This window comes from Gasterosteus aculeatus, chromosome 8 (assembly GCF_964276395.1).
Source record: "Gasterosteus aculeatus chromosome 8, fGasAcu3.hap1.1, whole genome shotgun sequence".
NCBI classification, from domain to species: domain Eukaryota; kingdom Metazoa; phylum Chordata; class Actinopteri; order Perciformes; family Gasterosteidae; genus Gasterosteus; species Gasterosteus aculeatus.
In genome coordinates this window covers 14,726,707-14,745,158 of record NC_135695.1, presented here as the reverse complement: position 1 = coordinate 14,745,158, position 18,452 = coordinate 14,726,707, and the positions used below count along the sequence as shown (strand labels likewise).

General features: G+C 41.4%; 1 protein-coding gene across 4 annotated transcripts in view; it reads left to right on the top strand.

Moving 5' to 3' along the window:
- The first annotated feature begins 1,231 nt into the window (after positions 1-1,231).
- Positions 1,232-18,452, top strand: part of opa1 (OPA1 mitochondrial dynamin like GTPase) — a 30,663-nt gene continuing 13,442 nt past the window's right edge. Inside the window, exons 1-29 of one of the 4 annotated variants that reach the window (XM_040184207.2) lie at positions 1,276-1,479; positions 2,400-2,724; positions 3,254-3,350; positions 3,539-3,646; positions 4,349-4,402; positions 5,843-5,925; positions 7,562-7,717; positions 9,031-9,084; positions 9,315-9,419; positions 9,672-9,758; positions 10,081-10,194; positions 10,383-10,463; positions 10,574-10,648; positions 10,751-10,822; positions 11,057-11,156; positions 11,361-11,491; positions 11,805-11,877; positions 12,407-12,479; positions 12,566-12,681; positions 13,669-13,733; positions 13,932-14,008; positions 15,092-15,257; positions 15,501-15,653; positions 15,881-15,989; positions 16,363-16,442; positions 16,583-16,723; positions 16,868-16,984; positions 17,083-17,176; positions 17,292-17,402. In XM_040184207.2, the coding sequence (XP_040040141.2) occupies positions 1,451-1,479; positions 2,400-2,724; positions 3,254-3,350; positions 3,539-3,646; positions 4,349-4,402; positions 5,843-5,925; positions 7,562-7,717; positions 9,031-9,084; positions 9,315-9,419; positions 9,672-9,758; positions 10,081-10,194; positions 10,383-10,463; positions 10,574-10,648; positions 10,751-10,822; positions 11,057-11,156; positions 11,361-11,491; positions 11,805-11,877; positions 12,407-12,479; positions 12,566-12,681; positions 13,669-13,733; positions 13,932-14,008; positions 15,092-15,257; positions 15,501-15,653; positions 15,881-15,989; positions 16,363-16,442; positions 16,583-16,723; positions 16,868-16,984; positions 17,083-17,176; positions 17,292-17,402 (3,046 nt within the window). In that variant the 5' untranslated portion in view covers positions 1,276-1,450. Of the gene's footprint in view, positions 1,480-2,399; positions 2,725-3,253; positions 3,351-3,538; positions 3,647-4,348; positions 4,403-5,842; positions 5,926-7,561; positions 7,718-9,030; positions 9,085-9,314; positions 9,420-9,671; positions 9,759-10,080; positions 10,195-10,382; positions 10,464-10,573; positions 10,649-10,750; positions 10,823-11,056; positions 11,157-11,360; positions 11,492-11,804; positions 11,878-12,406; positions 12,480-12,565; positions 12,682-13,668; positions 13,734-13,931; positions 14,009-15,091; positions 15,258-15,500; positions 15,654-15,880; positions 15,990-16,362; positions 16,443-16,582; positions 16,724-16,867; positions 16,985-17,082; positions 17,177-17,291; positions 17,403-18,452 lie in introns of all 4 variants that reach the window. The other 3 variants (XM_040184209.2, XM_040184208.2, XM_040184210.2) reach the window with 3 other exon arrangements.

The following is an 18,452-nucleotide window of genomic DNA, read 5'->3' as shown; positions in this document are numbered from 1 at the left end:
GGATACCATAATGCTGCAGGCGCTACAACAATATATTATACAATATTACAACAATTATATGTAGAGATGGCTTTACGTTTCCAATGTTCAGATATTAAAATATACGCTTTATGGAGTTTATCTGTATACATTATTGGTTACTAAAATAACTAAACGCAGTGCCTGGCTAATTGGATGTAATCACAAGATATTTCTTGACCTTAGAAGTTGATCAGCATCACCTAAAAGTAAAAACTAATGAGTAGCACATATGGGTAGTGGGATACTGAGAGCTAACGGTTAAACAGGGTTTGTACTTCGTATTTAGTGATTTAGCAAAACCTTTGAAATGTGACGCCTATCTGGATGCATTTAATTAAAAGAATTTCCCCCTGCATTGGAACATCAAGCTTCAATGTTGTGCAGTTTTCCTCACTGGTGTTGGCACTTCCCCTTATGTACACAGAGGTAGCTGACGTAAATTCCTGTGTACACCAGGAGGCAGATAAACAGTTGCAACAATTGGATTTTAAAAGAAAGACTGCTATCTGTAGCATTAACACCAATGACTATTCCATATACTTATTTGATATTGGTAATAATTAACTATTTGAATATGTTTTAATAATGTCAATGTTCTACTTAATATATGTAATGTTAAATGTAAATAATATTTAAGTAATTCATAAAAGTGAAAAGACAATTCCTAGAACATTGCCAAAGTTTGACATTAAACATTACATGAACATATATCATTAAAACGAAAGTATTTAATATCTGACCTAATGTGATTATGTTGATTAAAATATTTTGGTGACTGCACAAGTAAATTATAGCACCACCTTCTTTATAGAATGACCATACAGTGATTATTGTGTATGCCAGACTAATTACTAAATAATTTGATAACCCATTAAATACCTGAAAGTGTTGCAAAAACAACAAATACTTCCTCTACAGCCTTCAGCTAAAGTCACACAATTAATGCAGACATATCTGAACTGCCCCTATTTATTTAAGTGACACCTGTATCTATCATGTTATCATTATTGTTCATGCAAGTCTACTTTTGACATGGCAATATGCACTTGACTGATGTTACATTGTGACAGAAAATACTTTTTAAACTCCCATTTATAGATACAAGTACTGCCTAGGATTACTTTATTATCAACTGAGCATTACGATGATCTCAATATCACAAAAATCATTTTGCATTATTTCAACGCCGTGTCGCATTCAGAGGCCCTTTACCGTCTACACGTAGGAACTACTTTGCCTATGCGTTTTCTACCCGTTCTTATTTGATAGTAGGACCGCTGACAGGAAGTGGACTGTTGGTCTGGGCTGTGTCCTTGTTAGCTGCCATAACAGGCAAGCAAATGTGCACCATATGGAAAGATGACCTAAACCGTGCTTAAAGAACAATTTTGAAAGATATTTGTATTAACCCGCTGTGGATAACTGCACCATGCTGCGTGTCGGGAATAAAGCTGCCTGGTAAGTTCCAATTTGATAAAGGTAACGTCACCGATACCAGAAGCTAACTAACGTTAGTTGGGTTATCCGTGCTGTGTGGTCAGTTTGACAGCTGAGGACAGCGAAGCTAGCTAACGCTACTTATTCAGTATAAGCAGTCGTCCTATGAATCTCATCGCTAATTAGACGCTCAATACGTTCCCTCCTCAAACTGCCACTGACGTGTATTAAAATCTCAAAATGAACCTGTATTTTGACGTGAACCAGGTAACGTATAGCTAACGAGCTAACCGGGAGATTGTGGTTAAACATTAAACATTAACATGGCTCTGTTGACATGCTTTTTACACTCCAATAGTGTATGCTGAGCTAAGCATATGATCGTAATGCACCTTAAAAATAATGGATTTACTTATAGTATGTACATTTTAAATGTATATAAGCTAGCTAACGTTAGTTATCAGGATACGTTAACTTTGTTAGCATACGATCACGTTGCCCCAAGATTTGTGACGTTACCACATCATCGCCTGCGTTGTGTGGTTTTATCCTTTGCTAAAAGGGTCACAAACAGCATCATTTGTCACAGCATCAGTAGTTAAGCTGTGTATCCTGTTACACGTATCAGTTGCTAACGTTACCCCCGTAGAATATAGAGTACTCCAAGGCCTTCACCGTACGTGATGGAGCCAAAGGCTGGGAATTAATAAAATACATTCTAGCTTGACATGTTGACATGTTGTTATTTCTACTACTGCTATGACTACCACTAGTATCAGAGATCAATATTTGATCTCTGATACTAGATCAGATCAATATTTTAGAATAGGTGTGACTGAATATGAGCTTCTACTGGGATTATATATTCTGGGTTCCTGGTTTTTATTGTCAAAAGAAGGTGAGTTTGTCTGACTTAATGTCCAATCGTTCCGTCCTCTCAGCCTGGCCTGCAGAAATCTGGTCTCCACCAACATGGGGGTGAGATTTCGGGTACCGCTGCAGAAGCTGCACCCTCTGTCACGTGCCATCCACCACCGCTACTCTGGAAACACCAACCCCCAGCGACCCCCTCACCGCACGGCAGCCCGCTACTTTACCTCCATGTCACGGTTGCCCATGCGGCCTCCCAAGCCTCCCCCAGGGTCAGGGGGCCGCGGCCACCAGCAGCAGCGCAACTTCTGGGTGGCAAGCCTCGCTGCCCGCCTGCTGAAGCTCCGATACATTCTGCTGGGCTCGGCAGTGGGCGGAGGGTACACCGCTAAAAAGGTCTGCGTTCAGTGTCTCTCACTTTTCTGAGTTATTCCAGCCCGTTAACTAGTTTTTAGTTCTTGGTTAATTAGGATGAGGCAGATCTTATCGAGGATCACAATTATAACACTCAAAAAAACTGAATAGCTCCACGTGCGTGATTTGGATGACGGTTTCAGTTTGCTGTCAAGGGAACTATTTTTTTCCCCTAAATATATAAAATAAAATGTTGTAAAAAATAATTTCTTACTTTTATTAATGAAGGAGACTATTACGATTCATAATGACCGTATCTAACATTATTTAATAAAGTGATACCAGTAGGTTTTTGGTCCATTTTAAGTGTTAATATGAGCTGAGCGTCAACCGGAAATGTATAAATACCCCCAACGATCATAGTTCCTAAACCTTTCTTTGGTGCCTGACAGCTGTCCCCTTCCCTTATTGTTTTAGCTTTAATGTCACACTGAGTCTCATTGAAGACAGTAGAGGAAAATCTCTAATTCTTGTGAAGATAACAACTTACAACATGGGATTTTCTCTCCAGACCTATGATGAGTGGAAGGAGATGCTACCTGATTTTAGTGAATACAACTGGGTCATACCGGATTTTGTCTGGGAACTGAGTGAACAAATTGATCTTGGTAAGTATTTTCATTTTAATGTCATGATTCAATGTGCCAACACTGTTTTGTCGTCTTAATGAAGGAATATATTTCATCAAGCAGGGGGTAATATTGTTATTCTTGAAAATGTGGCTGCACATTTATGCATTATGAGACTATGCTCCTGCCCCTCTGTGTTCTCCATGTGATCTGTTTTTTACCCACAGATAAACTGGCCAAAGCTCTGCCAGAGATCGAGGAAATAGCTAAATTACTTCCTGACTTTGATAAGATAGGCGAGAACTTCACTTTCCTCAAAAGCCTCCTGTCCTCTGGTGAGTGAACCAAATTCAACTATGTTTTCACATATCATAACAATCCAATCCAACGTCTTTAGTTTCAATTTAAGATAGAGGTCATTTTTTTCCACATCTGTTTTGGTCTCTGATTTTATATCAAATATCCAAAATTTCAGCTGAGAGCCCTATTAAAGTGAAGAGACACAATAACATGGATTTATAATAATGAAAAAATCATAGAAAATAATCTTCTTTATGCCCTAAATTTCTGCTTTTCTGCAACTTTTTTCCATGGTCACCATGTGTTTTGATCAGTGGTTGTCTAGCCATGCTAAAACACCTTAAATCATGGTGGAAACATTCATTTATTAGGTACAATAATAGGTTACAAGGTACATTTCTTTGCAGTCCTGCTAGACTACTTTGTATGTGTATATATGCACGTATATATTACACTATATTTACTTAAAACATTATCTAAAGCACATGAAGATTGCCTAGTACGGCGTCATAGTGGTGGGTTAATTTGCTTATTGCATGCCGTGGCGCACATATCTCAACTATACCGCCACTCGAAGCTCCAGCACAGCGGCAATTTTTTCAAAACTCATCATTTGACCGTGTCCCTGCTTTGAACACCATCCCTCTGCTTCTGTCTGTTATGATTTTTATCTTGTGCTGTTCTTCCTTTCTCCTCCTCCCCATCCCTGCTGTCCTCCTCCTCCACGTTCTTCACAGGTGTGAGTTTGGGTAGTGAAGTCAAAGGAGCTTCTGGTCTGCATCTGTTGTTAGGTGTGTACACCCCACGCTCTGTAGCGCTGCCTCCTCCTCTCTATGCCACTCTTTGACTAGCGCCACAATACCGGTATGCTTGTAGCGCCTGTGCTTTCCTGCTCGCCATGGTTTGGCTCTAGAGGAAAGAGTGGGGCACCTTCCCAGGACTTTGGCTCTCAGTTTGCGGACCAGTCAGATCGTCTGTCATCAAAGGCAATGGTCATGGTGAACACGGTCCTGTATTCAGTGAATTGTTTTACCTGTGACCAGGATGGTGAAGTTTCATCTTGGATATTTAGATGAATGTGGTATCCAAGCCGACTTCCAATTTTACTCTTTTGGCTCTCATCCATTTACTGGAGTAAACTCCAACCTCACTCTTTCAGGTTTCACCTCTTTCTGAAATAGAAAAAAAAATAGTTTAATAGTGGCAACAATTTTTAATTCCTGGTCTTAAATACAGACCGAGTGTGTTGGCCTTTAGTTGGTTCTTTTCCCCTTTTGAGTCTCTTTAACCTGACTGTGCGTGGCTGTACGATGTCTGTGTGGTTTTTGCCTCCTTTGACTTCCACCCTTTCTCTCCCCTGGCGTATATGGGTGGCTTTCTTAATTGTACTCACATTAACTAATACGTGGGGTGATCTCAGTCTGCTTTTGGTTATTCATTACATCAAATGTTTGGAAAACGCACAGAACAAACAATTCACATGAAGTTAGTTACACTAAATATTTGTCCGAATGACAAATATTTGTAAAATAATTGTTAATAATAGTAATTATATAACCCTAATATGATTGAAAGTCTATCACTCTGGTACATGAAAATACGTTTTATCTTTCAAAATCATTTGTTCAGATGCTTTTTCAGGCCACACAGGACCACACCTTCTGTGAGTCATACAACCAGCAGAAGTGTGTTTCTGGCTCTACTTAACCTCACACCCTTCATGGCTGAGTGAAATATGTTTCCCTTTACAGTTTGAAGTCTTACATTTCATTTAGGTCATGTAAATAGGTTTACATCAGAGACATTGAAGTTAGGCCCTTTTAGACAAAGTCCAAAAACTCCAAGTGCACTTAATAGTATGAAGATACTGTTTACTACTACTCTTATTGAAACTAATTACACTATAGATATAATTCATTCTTTCAACGTGCAAAGCATCACCAAATAGTGTAATAGTTCGGTAGTTGACGTTTTTGGTTATTGAGGTTGACAGTCAATAAGTATGTGAAGTGCACTATATGTATATTTACCTATATGTTCAAGACCGATCAAGATTTCCAAACATTTGAAATGTAATCAGTCACTTAATTCCTCAAAATCATGTGCTTGCTTTAAATGTCCGAATATCTGGCACATTTTTGCTGTCTTCCTCAGGTAATTTCAGTTCTCATTATGCGAAGTTGCAGTATTACAAGGAATCTTATTCTCTGTCCTTGTTTCTCCGCTGCCAGAAACATCAGGCGATCCTCCGCTAAAAGCCACAGACTCTTCGACTGCAGCCGCACAAGAAGGCAGCGACAAACAATACAAAAAGGCAAGTTAGTAACACCCGCCGGCGCTCCTCAGCTGCTGTCCCCTCTGCAGCGTGGCTACCTTTCACCTCAGCAGCTAGAACTGCAGTGGGTCGGATCAAAATCCACTCAAAGAATCACACACATGACGTATCGTTTATGGCATAAAACCATAGCCTTTATGTGCCCTTACGAGTCATGTGGTCAAAAGTTAATGTCCTAATTAAACTAATGTCCTAATCATATTAACGTATGTGCTCACAATGCACCTTGAACATATGTGGTGCAAATGCCACATATTATGTAATACAGGGAAATGCCTACATATTTTTCAATGCGTTTTGATTGAAGCAGTTCACCTGAATGTGAATGTTGAATTACACAAGCTGGCGTCTACACGTTACTTTCAATAAGCTATTGAGCTTGTGTGGCAACGTTATCGAATGAAGTATGCCATCATGATTTGAGATTAACTGATTCCCATGATTCCCATGTATACGGTTTACACTTATGTATGTTCATTCTGTAGTGTCTACGCTTACCGTTTATGCACACTGCCTTAAGTACTTGTCATGCTTCTTAACTCTTCCAGAATTCTAACTCATCATTTTGCAAGCTTTATTTTTTACAGCAGTCTTTGGCAGAGCACTTCATATGCATATTTGTTTTTATAAGTGTTATCTGTTTCTTTTGTTCTTTTTTGTGACCCATTTCATTGTCCCCCCTCTTCTATTTATGTGTGTCTTTTTTTTTTTTTTTTACTACACAGAGTAAAGTGGTTACCACGATAACATGATGCGATTGTTTGACAACATATATTTAGAAGAGCGGCATCTCTAAAAGATTTTGCTTTTTTCCTTTTCCAGCTTTTATTCTACAATCATGTTTTCCAGCATGAGCAAAATGAATCACAGCACAACTCCAATTTGTTGACGTTTCACTTCAAACCAGATTGAATAGATCTTCTGTGTGTGTTTCACAGAGCAGGAAGAAGCAAAAAACAGCAGAAACTAAAATTCTGCGAACTAAAGCAAACCTCAATGTGTGCGCTGTGCTTTGCTCCTGATGCCAGCGCTTACTCTAATCATCGTCAGACTGATATTCGAAACCGCCGAACATCATTGTGTTGCCGCATATTGTTGCCTTCACTTGGCTTTTATTTTAACATTTGCAGTAAAACCTGAATTTGTACTGCTGTTATTTATACTTCTAGGTTTTAGTATGAAAATGAATTCTGGTGTTGTCCGTCAAAGAGCCATCAATCTACAGTGGTGAATGGTGGCGAGGAAAGTCATTGTCGTTGCCGCTGGCTGAAAGGTGCTATTTGTGGTATTAGTCACCTCCTCGGGCTTCAGTCTGGCAAAGTTTGGCATCTTCTTTTTTTTTTTTTTAAGTGCGAGAGAGACTGACTTCGTTGGATGGACTGACGGGGTGCCAAGATTAACAAAGTCAAAAGACCTTGATTTTGTTAAACTTGAGCCTCTGCTGAACCATCCCTCTCGAGCCTGAACGGTTTGAGACTCGTGTGAGCTTTTCTCTGTTGTAGCCTCGTGTTCGGATGCAGCGTTTGCCCGTTTGGCTGAGCCCAGTGGCTGGGTGATTTTTTTATTTTTGTTGTTGCTGCTCCTGCCTGTCTCTGACTATGACGTACCCCAGCAGGGTCTGCTTGGCGAGCTCGTTCTTATTCAGCAGCAGATCCAGCGGCACGAGGAGGAGGTCCGGCGGGCCGCAGCAGCCAATAGTGCACGTCCCCCACCGCCAGAGCCTGCTCCCAGTCCGCCTCCGAACCCCAGTCCCCCTCAAGAGAAACGCAAGGTGAAGGTCCCACCCCACTTAGATCCGTTCTATCCCACCCAAGAGCTGCAGAAGAAGGTTCTAGACATAAAGCATATTCATGGCCGTCTTGCCAAATAGGAATACGAATTTAGCAGCAGGATGAAAATTAGAAGTTTTTTTTTAATGTTGCACCTCTCGTTATACAACCTAGTATACTTTAAAGTCACTTCAAACAGATTAAAAGCTGCAACGTGGTCAGATAAAACATGATTTTGACCTGATGTTACATTTTCTCAATAACTAGATTCATGAGGATAGAGCTGTGAGTTAGAATATAAAAGAAAAAGAAAACTTAATCATAAAAAAATAGAAGCTTAACATTATGCACACAGGCATTCTGTTAATCCGTGATATGCAGAGTACGGTGTAGATGACACACAAGCATGAACAACTAAAAGGCAAACCAACAGTGGGCTCCATGTATCACCCCGTAGCCCGTCAGGCTCAGCTTTGTGGAGAAGGTTGTGGAGAAGGCATGCATGGATCTTCATAGCCTGGTCCCAGAAGCCCAGCGACGTAGCTCAGTCTCACTCGCTCATGTAACTGGATGGATAATCAGCAGCAGCTCTGCATTAATGTACAGACACCCTGCATGGATTGGAGTGGCAACCAGCCGCATGGTGTCAGCGGCACCTTTTTGAAGATGCCCTGAATGGAGCCAACTACATTGTAATCGGAGAGTCGACTTTGCTGTCAACCACAATGTAGAAGCCTTCAATATGTGTTGTAATTATGGAAGAATCAAGCCATTTACATCCACTGTGTGCTGTAGAACATTACATAGAGGGCACTGCTTGTTTTATAGTGTGGTCTGGTGTGTCTCAACCTAACTTCTACTCTGTCTCATTTGTTCGTGTCTGCTATGTCTCTTGCTCTCTGTCCTGTCTCTCATCCTGACACACAAAGTGTACCTTTTGTATTTAATCAAATTAGGTTTGGCCAATCATGAAAAATTAACCTGTTAGCTGAATGAAAAATGTAATTTAGTAATGTGTTTTCCAGGGCTCCCTCTGTGGTTTGTGCCTGTTGACGAACTATAGCTTGTTGATCGAAGCTGAGCAATACCAGAATGTGTGGTGTCTGCCTGACATTTCTGCTCTTCATGCATTAACTTCCTCTCTCAACTCTGGTTCTCTTTATAATCCAGTGTGCACGTAATGAACCTTCGTGGTGCTGATGGGATTTTGTGCTTGTGAAGTTGCACAGTAACCGGAAGTCCTTATTTTCAAAACGGAAAGGAAGCATTGATCATATATTTTTGCTGTTCTTTTTCTATTTTTCTTCGCTTGTAGTCATCGGACAAAGAAAGAGTAGACCTGCTTCAAGAAGAACTGCTCCGTACGCAGGTACAGTAAATGCTTCTTTTGATAAATCTTCTTCTGAGGGAAAAGAGGATTGTTTTATGATGCAGTTCAGCCAAATGTGGTTTATTCTTTAAATGCTGTATGACATATCTGCCAAAAAGTCAGATCGGATAAAAGATCTTTGTCATACTAGGTTTTAGGCAAAACCATTATGAGATGTTGAGTCCCAGTGATCATAGTTGTTTGATGGGATTTTACCATTTTTCCCTCAGCTAAAATATCAGCGCATGCTGGAAAGGCTGGAGAAGGAGAATAAAGAGCTGAGGAAAGTGGTGCTGCAAAAAGACGATAAAGGGATTCACCAAAGGAAAGTCAAGGTGTGTTAAACACTTATGAACATACGCTCAGTAAAGACACTGATACACACTACCATGTGATTTCTCGCTTCGTGTGTTTTACTTAGTAAAACTAGTTACTTTAGTAAGCAAGATAATTCTACAGATACAAGGTCATTTTTATAAATTCCATTTATTTGTTTAGTATTTCTTGCTTTTATTTAAACCAATAGTAATTACTATGTTATCATACATTATCATTTATCTTCATTGCTGTTCTCTCATCTAATGCAGAAATCCCTTATTGACCTGTATTCTGAAGTCCTGGACATCTTGTCAGACTATGATGCCAACTACAACACCCAGGATCACCTTCCCAGGGTAAGGATCAGCCAAATGTAGTCCTACTGTTCTATTGAATAGGCCAGATATTAGAAATGTTTTTGCCTGTTTTCGTTTCAGATATGAATGAGGCAAGAAACAGGCGAATATCCAAAATGTTCTTATGTTTTTTATTTCATTTTTATTTTTTGCAATTTCTATCTTAGTTTAGATAAATCATCTCTTAACTGGATTTATGAACCAGTATGTTATATCGCATGGATTGTGTTAACTTAATACTCCCCTCTTCTTATTCTACTTTGTCCATATGCTGTTGTCCTTTTTTTGTCCGACCGCTCACCCTCCTCTTCCTGTGTTTCAGGTGGTTGTGGTTGGCGATCAGAGTGCTGGGAAGACCAGTGTGCTGGAGATGATCGCGCAGGCCAGGATCTTCCCCCGGGGCTCAGGAGAGATGATGACCCGCTCTCCTGTCAAGGTATGTGCGACCGCACTGGCTGAGGTCGGTGCAAGCATACCTTTTTAAAAAAAGACCGCGCACATTCTTCGAACGACAGCATTGTTAGTCGGTTTCAACGTGGCCTGATGTGAGAGGGAAACGTGTAGGAACCCAGTGCTGTTGGATTCCTGTCCGGGTCTTTCACAGTACTCCTCTTGTCTCTGCAGGTAACACTGAGCGAAGGCCCACACCACGTAGCCATGTTTAAGGACAGTGGCCGAGAGTTTGACCTTTCTAAGGAGGAGGACGTAAGTCGCGCTCTTCATCCACCTAAGATGACTTTCAGCACTTTTTTTAGCCGTTTCCTTTTAACCTGTTGACATCATTGTACCTGACCTCTTATCCTTTTGTCGTGCAGCTCGCTGCTCTGAGGCATGAGATTGAGCTGAGGATGAGGAAGAGTGTGAAGGCGGGACAGACCGTCAGCTGTGAGGTTAGACATAGTGCTTCCTTTCAGATTAACAAAGCAGCTCCCTACTGATTTTTACATTTGTGTTGATGTATAGAATATTGATGTTTATGTCTTGCTTGTCAGACAATATCCTTGAGTGTTAAAGGCCCCGGCATCCAGAGGATGGTGCTTGTTGACTTACCAGGAGTCATCAGTGTGAGTATGCCTTCTTAAATTCAAAAGGCTGCGAATAACTGTATTTGACCGTATACTATAATGTCTACACATGTACATTCTTGCTAATAGTTTAATATTGTGTGCAAGGTATTTGTTTCATTATGTTATGTTTGATCTTTGTGCTGGCAAAGCCAACAAACTATACTTGTCTTCACAAATACAAAGTTATTAAAAGTTTATTTTTTACCTTTTTTAAATGTGTTCCTCTCCAAGACTGTGACTGCAGGCATGGCGTCGGATACAAAGGAAACCATCTTTAGCATCAGCAAGGCATACATGCAGAACCCCAATGCAATCATCCTTTGTATTCAGGGTGAGGACTGAGTTTACTTTTGGCACAGCGGTCGTATATGGACGCAGCCGTTGTCTTTGTGAGCAGGCAGATGGTTTTTCAGAGGACTTAAAGACTCCTCCCTTTGAGCAAAACACCAATCTCAATCTTTTATGATTTTCTTCCTCTATGTTATGATATCTACACCATTGTCATATATCCTGCGCCCTCCTTATCTCCCTTCAGATGGCAGCGTGGATGCAGAGAGGAGCATTGTAACAGACTTGGTGAGCCAGATGGACCCACAGGGGAAGAGGACAATCTTTGTCCTGACCAAGGTGGACTTGGCTGAGAAAAACCTGGCCAGCCCAAACCGAGTAAGTGTGTGTGTGTGTGTGTGTGTGTGTGTGTGTGTGTGTGTGTGTGTGTGTGTGTGTGTGTGTGTGTGTGTGTGTGTGTGTGTGTGTGTGTGTGTGTGTGTGTGTGTGTGTGTGTGTGTGTGTGCGTGTGTGCGTGTGTGCGTGTGTGTGTGTGTGTGTGTGTGTGACACACACAAGTGAAGCTATATGCAGCTGCTCCACAAGAGGGGGCTCTGCTCCTTTCTAACTTCTTTATGACTATATTGGGGAAGTATTTCCGAGAGGTCTCTCGTGAATTTCAGAAATGGTTTTATTTTAATCTGTATTTTAGATCCAGCAAATAGTGGAAGGAAAGCTGTTTCCCATGAAGGCCCTGGGCTACTTTGCAGTGGTGACAGGAAAAGGTAACATCTACTAGTAATCCATCTTGCTGTGTTTAATGTCTACATCTTTTCAGGATCAGGTATCAGGAAACATTTATTTGCCAAAATATGCCAAACATACAAGGAATTTGTCTTGGCGGTTAGTGCGCGACAGTAGACAGACAAGACAACAGTGCACAAGTAATAAAATAAAGTACAATGAAATGCTAATGCAATGGGTTAGTAGAATACGGCTAAGGCTATGGGTTAGTATGAAACAAGGGAATAAAGTTACAAATTTTAAATATTAAAAAGAAAAATATTAAGCATAATTTGCACTAACGAACAAGTGACGAGTGACGACAAAGTGATGAATTGCAGTTAAAGTGGCATGTTCAGTATGAAGGGGAGTGACCGGTGGAGTGTTATAGTCAGTCAGTGGGGGACCGGGCTCTGTTGATGAGCCCGACTGCCGACGGGAAGAAAAATGACCGTGATTAGATACGTAGGTATTATTGTTATGTATTAAATCTAACATTAGATCTTTCTTCTGCTGTCTTTTTGTGTACAGGAAGCAGCGGGGAAAGCATTGACTCCATTAAAGACTACGAGGAAGAATTCTTCCAGAACTCTAGATTACTAAAGCAAGTTACTCTTGATTCACCAAACATTCAATGTGTCATGGAATGTATTAGTTTAAAGCTGAAACTGAACATCCGTTTGAAACTAGGGACGGCATGCTGAAGGCCCACCAAGTGACAACAAAGAACCTGAGCTTGGCCGTCTCCGACTGCTTCTGGAAGATGGTTAGGGAGTCTGTTGAGCAGCAAGCGGATGTCTTCAAAGGTCTGCATGCATACGTGAAACTACCTCTTATCCCATTGTTCACTGCTTTACATGGCATGTTATTTGTTTTTGAGTGATGTCTATATCCAATGCCTTTAACAAGCCATTGCCTTTTAATAGTGTAGAGGAACATGGTAGGGTTTCATTCAATAACTGTACAGGGAACAAGTGCTACTATTTTTATTTCTCTTCTGCTCTCCCACCTCCCTGTGTTAGCATAACCTAGCCAACCCTGCCACACGTTTCCATTCTCTGTCTTGCTTTCCAACAGCAATTGGTCTAGACAAGCTCAAGCCCATTGCTAAGTGCACAGGAGATTTATGGCCATGGTGCTGCACTTCCAATAGGCCCATTGTGTCGCAAATCGATCCATATCCCATGAAATCACACACAGCCGGCCTCCATGCTCCCTGCTCGGCGCCGCGCTGTGGCCCCACACACCAGCAATTAGCCTAATCTCCACTGTGGATTGGGGGCTCTGGAAAGGGACTGCAGGCGTGGTGTGTTTTTTGCGTGTGCGCGCATGTGTGCATACACAAGGCCTAGAACCGTGACTATTGATAAACACCGCGTGATTGACTCCATCCCCTCTCCTCCAAAGGGACCAGTTAAGAGAGCAGATGAAAAGTCCTCACCAACGTTTACTAAACAAGAGGCACCGTTTGCAGCCGGAAAGCTCCATTTATATCTTATCAAGTTAAAACAAAGCAGGTACCCTCCCTGTCTGGTCATTGACCATTGACTACAGGTAGTTATTGTTTGGCAGTGTAACATAAAAGACAAAAATATTCAGAAGATGAGAATGAGCACATGCCAAAATGAAAATTTCAAGATTGATTTATTTAGTAACTTTTAGGGGCACGGCTTAATTTAAGGCGGTATGATGACATCATTAAATCTCACTTGTAGTTTGATATTTTTCATTCAGATGTCAAAACCGTTAAATTAACTTAAAATCATCATTTTCACTGTCCCTACTCATCACAGCATCTCGCTTCAACCTGGAGACTGAGTGGAAGAACAACTACCCTCGCCTGAGAGAGCTGGACAGGGTGAGAACAACAAACCGCAAGTTCACATAAGTTACACGTTGACGTCGCTCTTTAGTAGATGCTCGCAAAAAAAACAAGTATGATGAAATTATTTCTTTAAGTTTGGAAATGTGAATTTTCACAGGATTTGTGTCAAAAGTTACACACCAAGTTGACACAATTACCATAGTTATCATACGGACGTTGTATTTTTTGCAGAATGAACTCTTCGAAAAGGCCAAAAATGAAATCTTGGATGAAGTCATTAGTTTGAGTCAAGTGACTCCACAACACTGGTAAGTTAATGACAAGCTAATTTCATTATTCTTTATTAAAAAAACCAATGCTGTTATCAGTTACCTGCTAATAGTGATTAAAAGGAATGATAGACATTTAGGTTCAGAGTCGGAACCTTTTATAAGCACAAGTACTTATGAAGTGTACTTCATGTTTTTACGTTTGTAAAGATGTCTCCTGTTCTGCTTCCACCTGTAGTTTAGTCAAATGTCAGTTTTTGCATTGCAAGTACAGTCCATCATTTGTCACTCTATTTAGGATACTGGTCTGACTGACAGAAAGTAGATCTTAGCTCCAGCACCCAATCAAACATTAGTAGAAAGACATTTTTAGCACATTTTTAGCATTGTGGGCCCATGTCTTCCTGTATCTGCCCCAAATAAGGAAAACCTTGCTGAATAAGATGCAGCACGGTGTTGAGGTCCTCCCCAGTGTGCGTGCCATCAGTTCTCCCCGATCAATATTTTGATAAATGGCCCATGGACGTGGACAAGGGTGGCCCTGTTAGCCAGCCTCAATATTGGAGTTGGCGCTTATTGACAGTGAGGAGTCCTTCCCTGAACAAAAGGGGCGCCTAATGAAATATGAGTGTGTTTATGATAAATGAGGGAGGAAAAACACCGGTCTGGTCTTCGAGGGGACTTTGTAGGTATGTTGGGTTTGGTTCCATTGTCGCGTTACCCTGGAGAGATGGAACAAGAGTGTGGAGGCTGTTAGCTGCTAACCATCAAACTGGAGCTGTACTGGAGTCTGCAGACAAGTGCAATTGCAGAACTGACTACGTATAAAAATAAGCTCAAATCCCCTCTTCACTCATTGCTGTCTTACCTCACCGGGTCACTTAGCTGAACTCGGCTGGACAACTATTACAAACACTCTCGCTTGTTTGATCCATCGTATTATTATTCTCAGAATCACAATAAATAAAATGTTCCACGCATCTACAATACGATCGAAGGACTTGTTACTAGAAGTCAGAAGATGGAAAACAAAAATTACAACTGCCACCGGTGCTTGTTAAAAGATATCTTCCCCCCCGCCTGTGAAATGAGGTTGCCAAGACTCATCTTTTACCCTTGCAGGGAGGCCATCTTGCAAAAGAAGTTGTGGGAACGCGTTTCCACCCATGTGATTGAAAACATCTACCTGCCTGCTGCCCAAACAATGGACTCTGGTACCTTTAACACCACTGTAGACATCAAGCTCAAGCAGTGGACCGACAAGCAGCTTCCACACAAAGCGCTTGAGGTAATGCTCAATGTTAACGTTATCTTGTACAACTGGTCATTATTTAACAGATTTTAAATGGAGACTTTTAATTTATAATCACATCCAACATTGGTTATTGTATTTAAATTGTATAATTTTATATTTTGTAATATAAACAGTTACACAGTTGCTACTGATGTTTAGTTCAACGTTACAAATATTCAGTCAGGAAAAGGCCTTGTGGTAATATGAGCCTTTTCTTTCCCAACTAATTGTGGCCAGGTTGCCTGGGAGACGCTGCAGGAAGAGTTTGCCCGCTTCATGGCTGAATACAAAGGCAAAGACCAGGACGACATTTTTGACAAGTTGAAGGAGGCTGTGAAGGACGAGAGCATCAAGAGGCACAAGTGGAATGAGAGGGCCATGGACAGCCTGGTAAACACACTGAATCCACTCACCCTGTGTGCAAGGGCACGCAGAGCCCACAAACTAGTTTATTTGACACTTCCCAAAGCAGACGTTCTCACTATCATGTGCACTGAATATAAAGAAACTGGTCTTGCTAACGTTTATGCAAATGTCCCATAATGCTAACTGTTTGTTGCACATCTGGTAGAAGACTTACACTTTTCCTTATTTCCCTGTGTGTGTGTGTGTGTCAGAGGGTGATCCAGCACAATGCCCTCGAAGACCGCTCCATCACAGACAAGCCCCAGTGGGATGCAGCCATCCAGTTCATGGAGGAGACCCTGCAGTCACGCCTCAAAGACAGTGTGTAATGCCCTTATGCATGTGTCACTTATCCAGAACTAGCCTCACCTCCCAGGTCCAAAGGGATGATCATTTAGATGTGTAGATCTGACTAAACACAGTTGAGCAGTAACGGATGTAACAAAGATTTCGCATTACTTTAAGTGCCTTTCCCTCCAGGTATCCTACTTCTTCCTTCGGCAGTGTCCAAAAATAGTCATGTCGGATCGATTCAACTGAGGTTTACAAAAGCGAAACTTACCCCCACATTTTGATGTTGATTGTTAAACCAGTTGCTTCCACAGAATCTTTTGTAGGCTTCTCTGCTCGTCCACCGCTGTGCCTCTGTGGTGCCGTGAATGCTGATGGCTTTTGCTCCTCTCTCTTCTTGCAGCTGAGTCAGTAATCAGAGACATGGTCGGTCCAGGCTGGAGGCAGAGGTGGCTGAACTGGATGAACCGCACACCAGATCAGGTCAGGGTTCAAGCATTAAGTGTGCTAATTTTGAGAGACCCCCATGAAAGAGGTGCAAACAAAGTGCAAATATCCATCTTCTGTACTTCTTAACACCCACTGGGAGGACAGCGTTAACTTCCGTTTATTTGACCTTGTAGCACATTCGTAATGAGACAAAGAATGAGCTGGAGCGCTTGCTGAAGCTACACGATGAGCACACAGCCTACTTGGCCAATGACGAGGTCACCACAGTCAGGAAGAATCTGGAGGGGCGAGGGGTTGAAGTTGACCCTGTGCTGGTGAGATCAAAATACCTGCGTTTGAATGGTCCTGGCCAACATAAAACACGAGCTGTGCTGTACTTTCAGCTGTAGCATGCGTACGGTGCTTCACCATGCCGCCATCTATTAACTACTGAATTACTGCTCTCTTTACGCGGACAGATCAAGGACACGTGGCATCAGCTGTATCGCCGACACTTCTTGCAGAAGGCGCTGTCCCACTGTAATCTCTGCAAGAGAGGCTTCTACTACTACCAGAGGCACTTTGTCGACTCTGAGGTGAGCAAAGACGATGAGCAATCCTGAGATGTCTTTCATGTCTTATATTCAAAGTCTGCATGTGAAAAGCTAAGAGGTGCGCCTGCATGTATTTCTAGTTGGAGTGCAATGATGTGGTTCTTTTCTGGAGAATCCAGAGGATGCTGGTCATCACAGCTAACACGCTCCGACAACAGCTCACCAACACTGAGGGTAAGGATAGGGAATACGCTCTCCATGATTAAAATAAACAAAAGCACATATCCCATTTGGATTATATATCATTGCCACTCAAACAACGAAAAAATGTGTCTATTTGTTATCTCAGTGCGCCGACTGGAGAAAAATGTAAAGGAGGTGCTGGATGACTTTGGAGAAGACATGGAGAAGAAAACCCACCTCATCACCGGCCGCCGAGTTCAGCTTGCCGAGGATCTCAGTAAGACGCACTAACGCTGTTGTAACAATGTTAGTTGGATAAAACCACAAGTGAACAAAGTCTCATTAGTTGTTGTAGGAATCAGGGTTTAAAATACATAAACCGCAAAACAATGCAAGGCAATTTTGTTTGTAAAGCACATTTCAACAACATGGCAATGTTGTTATAAGTGCTTCACGTAAAAAACGTTAACATCCAAACATAAAGCAAGGAGCTTCAAAAACAGGTAACAACATTGATTGAAACATAAAATAAAAAAATAAATTAGACCCCAATGCAACTTGCATAGCCTTACTTACCTACATACGTAAACTTGTGGTGTGTTAATGGTTCCTTTTTTTGGAAAATCGTGAATATGTCAGTAGGTGGCAGTAGTGCTAAAACAAATCGTATTGACCAGTCTGTTACAGCACTATTAGAAGTTCGAATCAGTCAACTGGAATTTGAAGCTTCTTTTTAAGGCAGATCGAACGTTTCTGTTGTATAGAATAGGTAGTAATGAATACTAGTAGGAACTAATGCTGCCGCTTTGTACAAGGGTTGTGTGCACTGACTGGTCCTCACTACACTTGTGAGGTGTCAGATTGGCTTAAAGATTTCAAACAGTTTATTTTCCCAGCTCTGTTAACACAACATAATGATTAAACATAGCAAATTTTGCAGAGTGCCCACACACCTTAAAGATGAGCCAGGACTTGCTCTCTGTCTCTGTGCCCATCAGACTCTTATGAATCAGAATACGGTGACTATTACTTTGCAACAAATGCATATACTACACATTGTCATCTCTCTGAACTTGAAAGGTTTCCAGTCTCTCGAATCGGGGGAACGGCTTCTAAAATGCTCTAAACATTATGCAGGCCACATTTATTGTTCACATCTTCCATTATGTATACGATGTATGCGTTAATGGTAAGCTTTATGAAGGGGTACTCTGAAACGTTAGTGAATCATCATTTGGGAAATCCTTGGGTCTCCCTAAGGTCACGCCTGGCGTGCTAGTTTGTTGTGTGTGCGGGTGGGAAGAGGCTTCGATGAGTCACTGCCAGT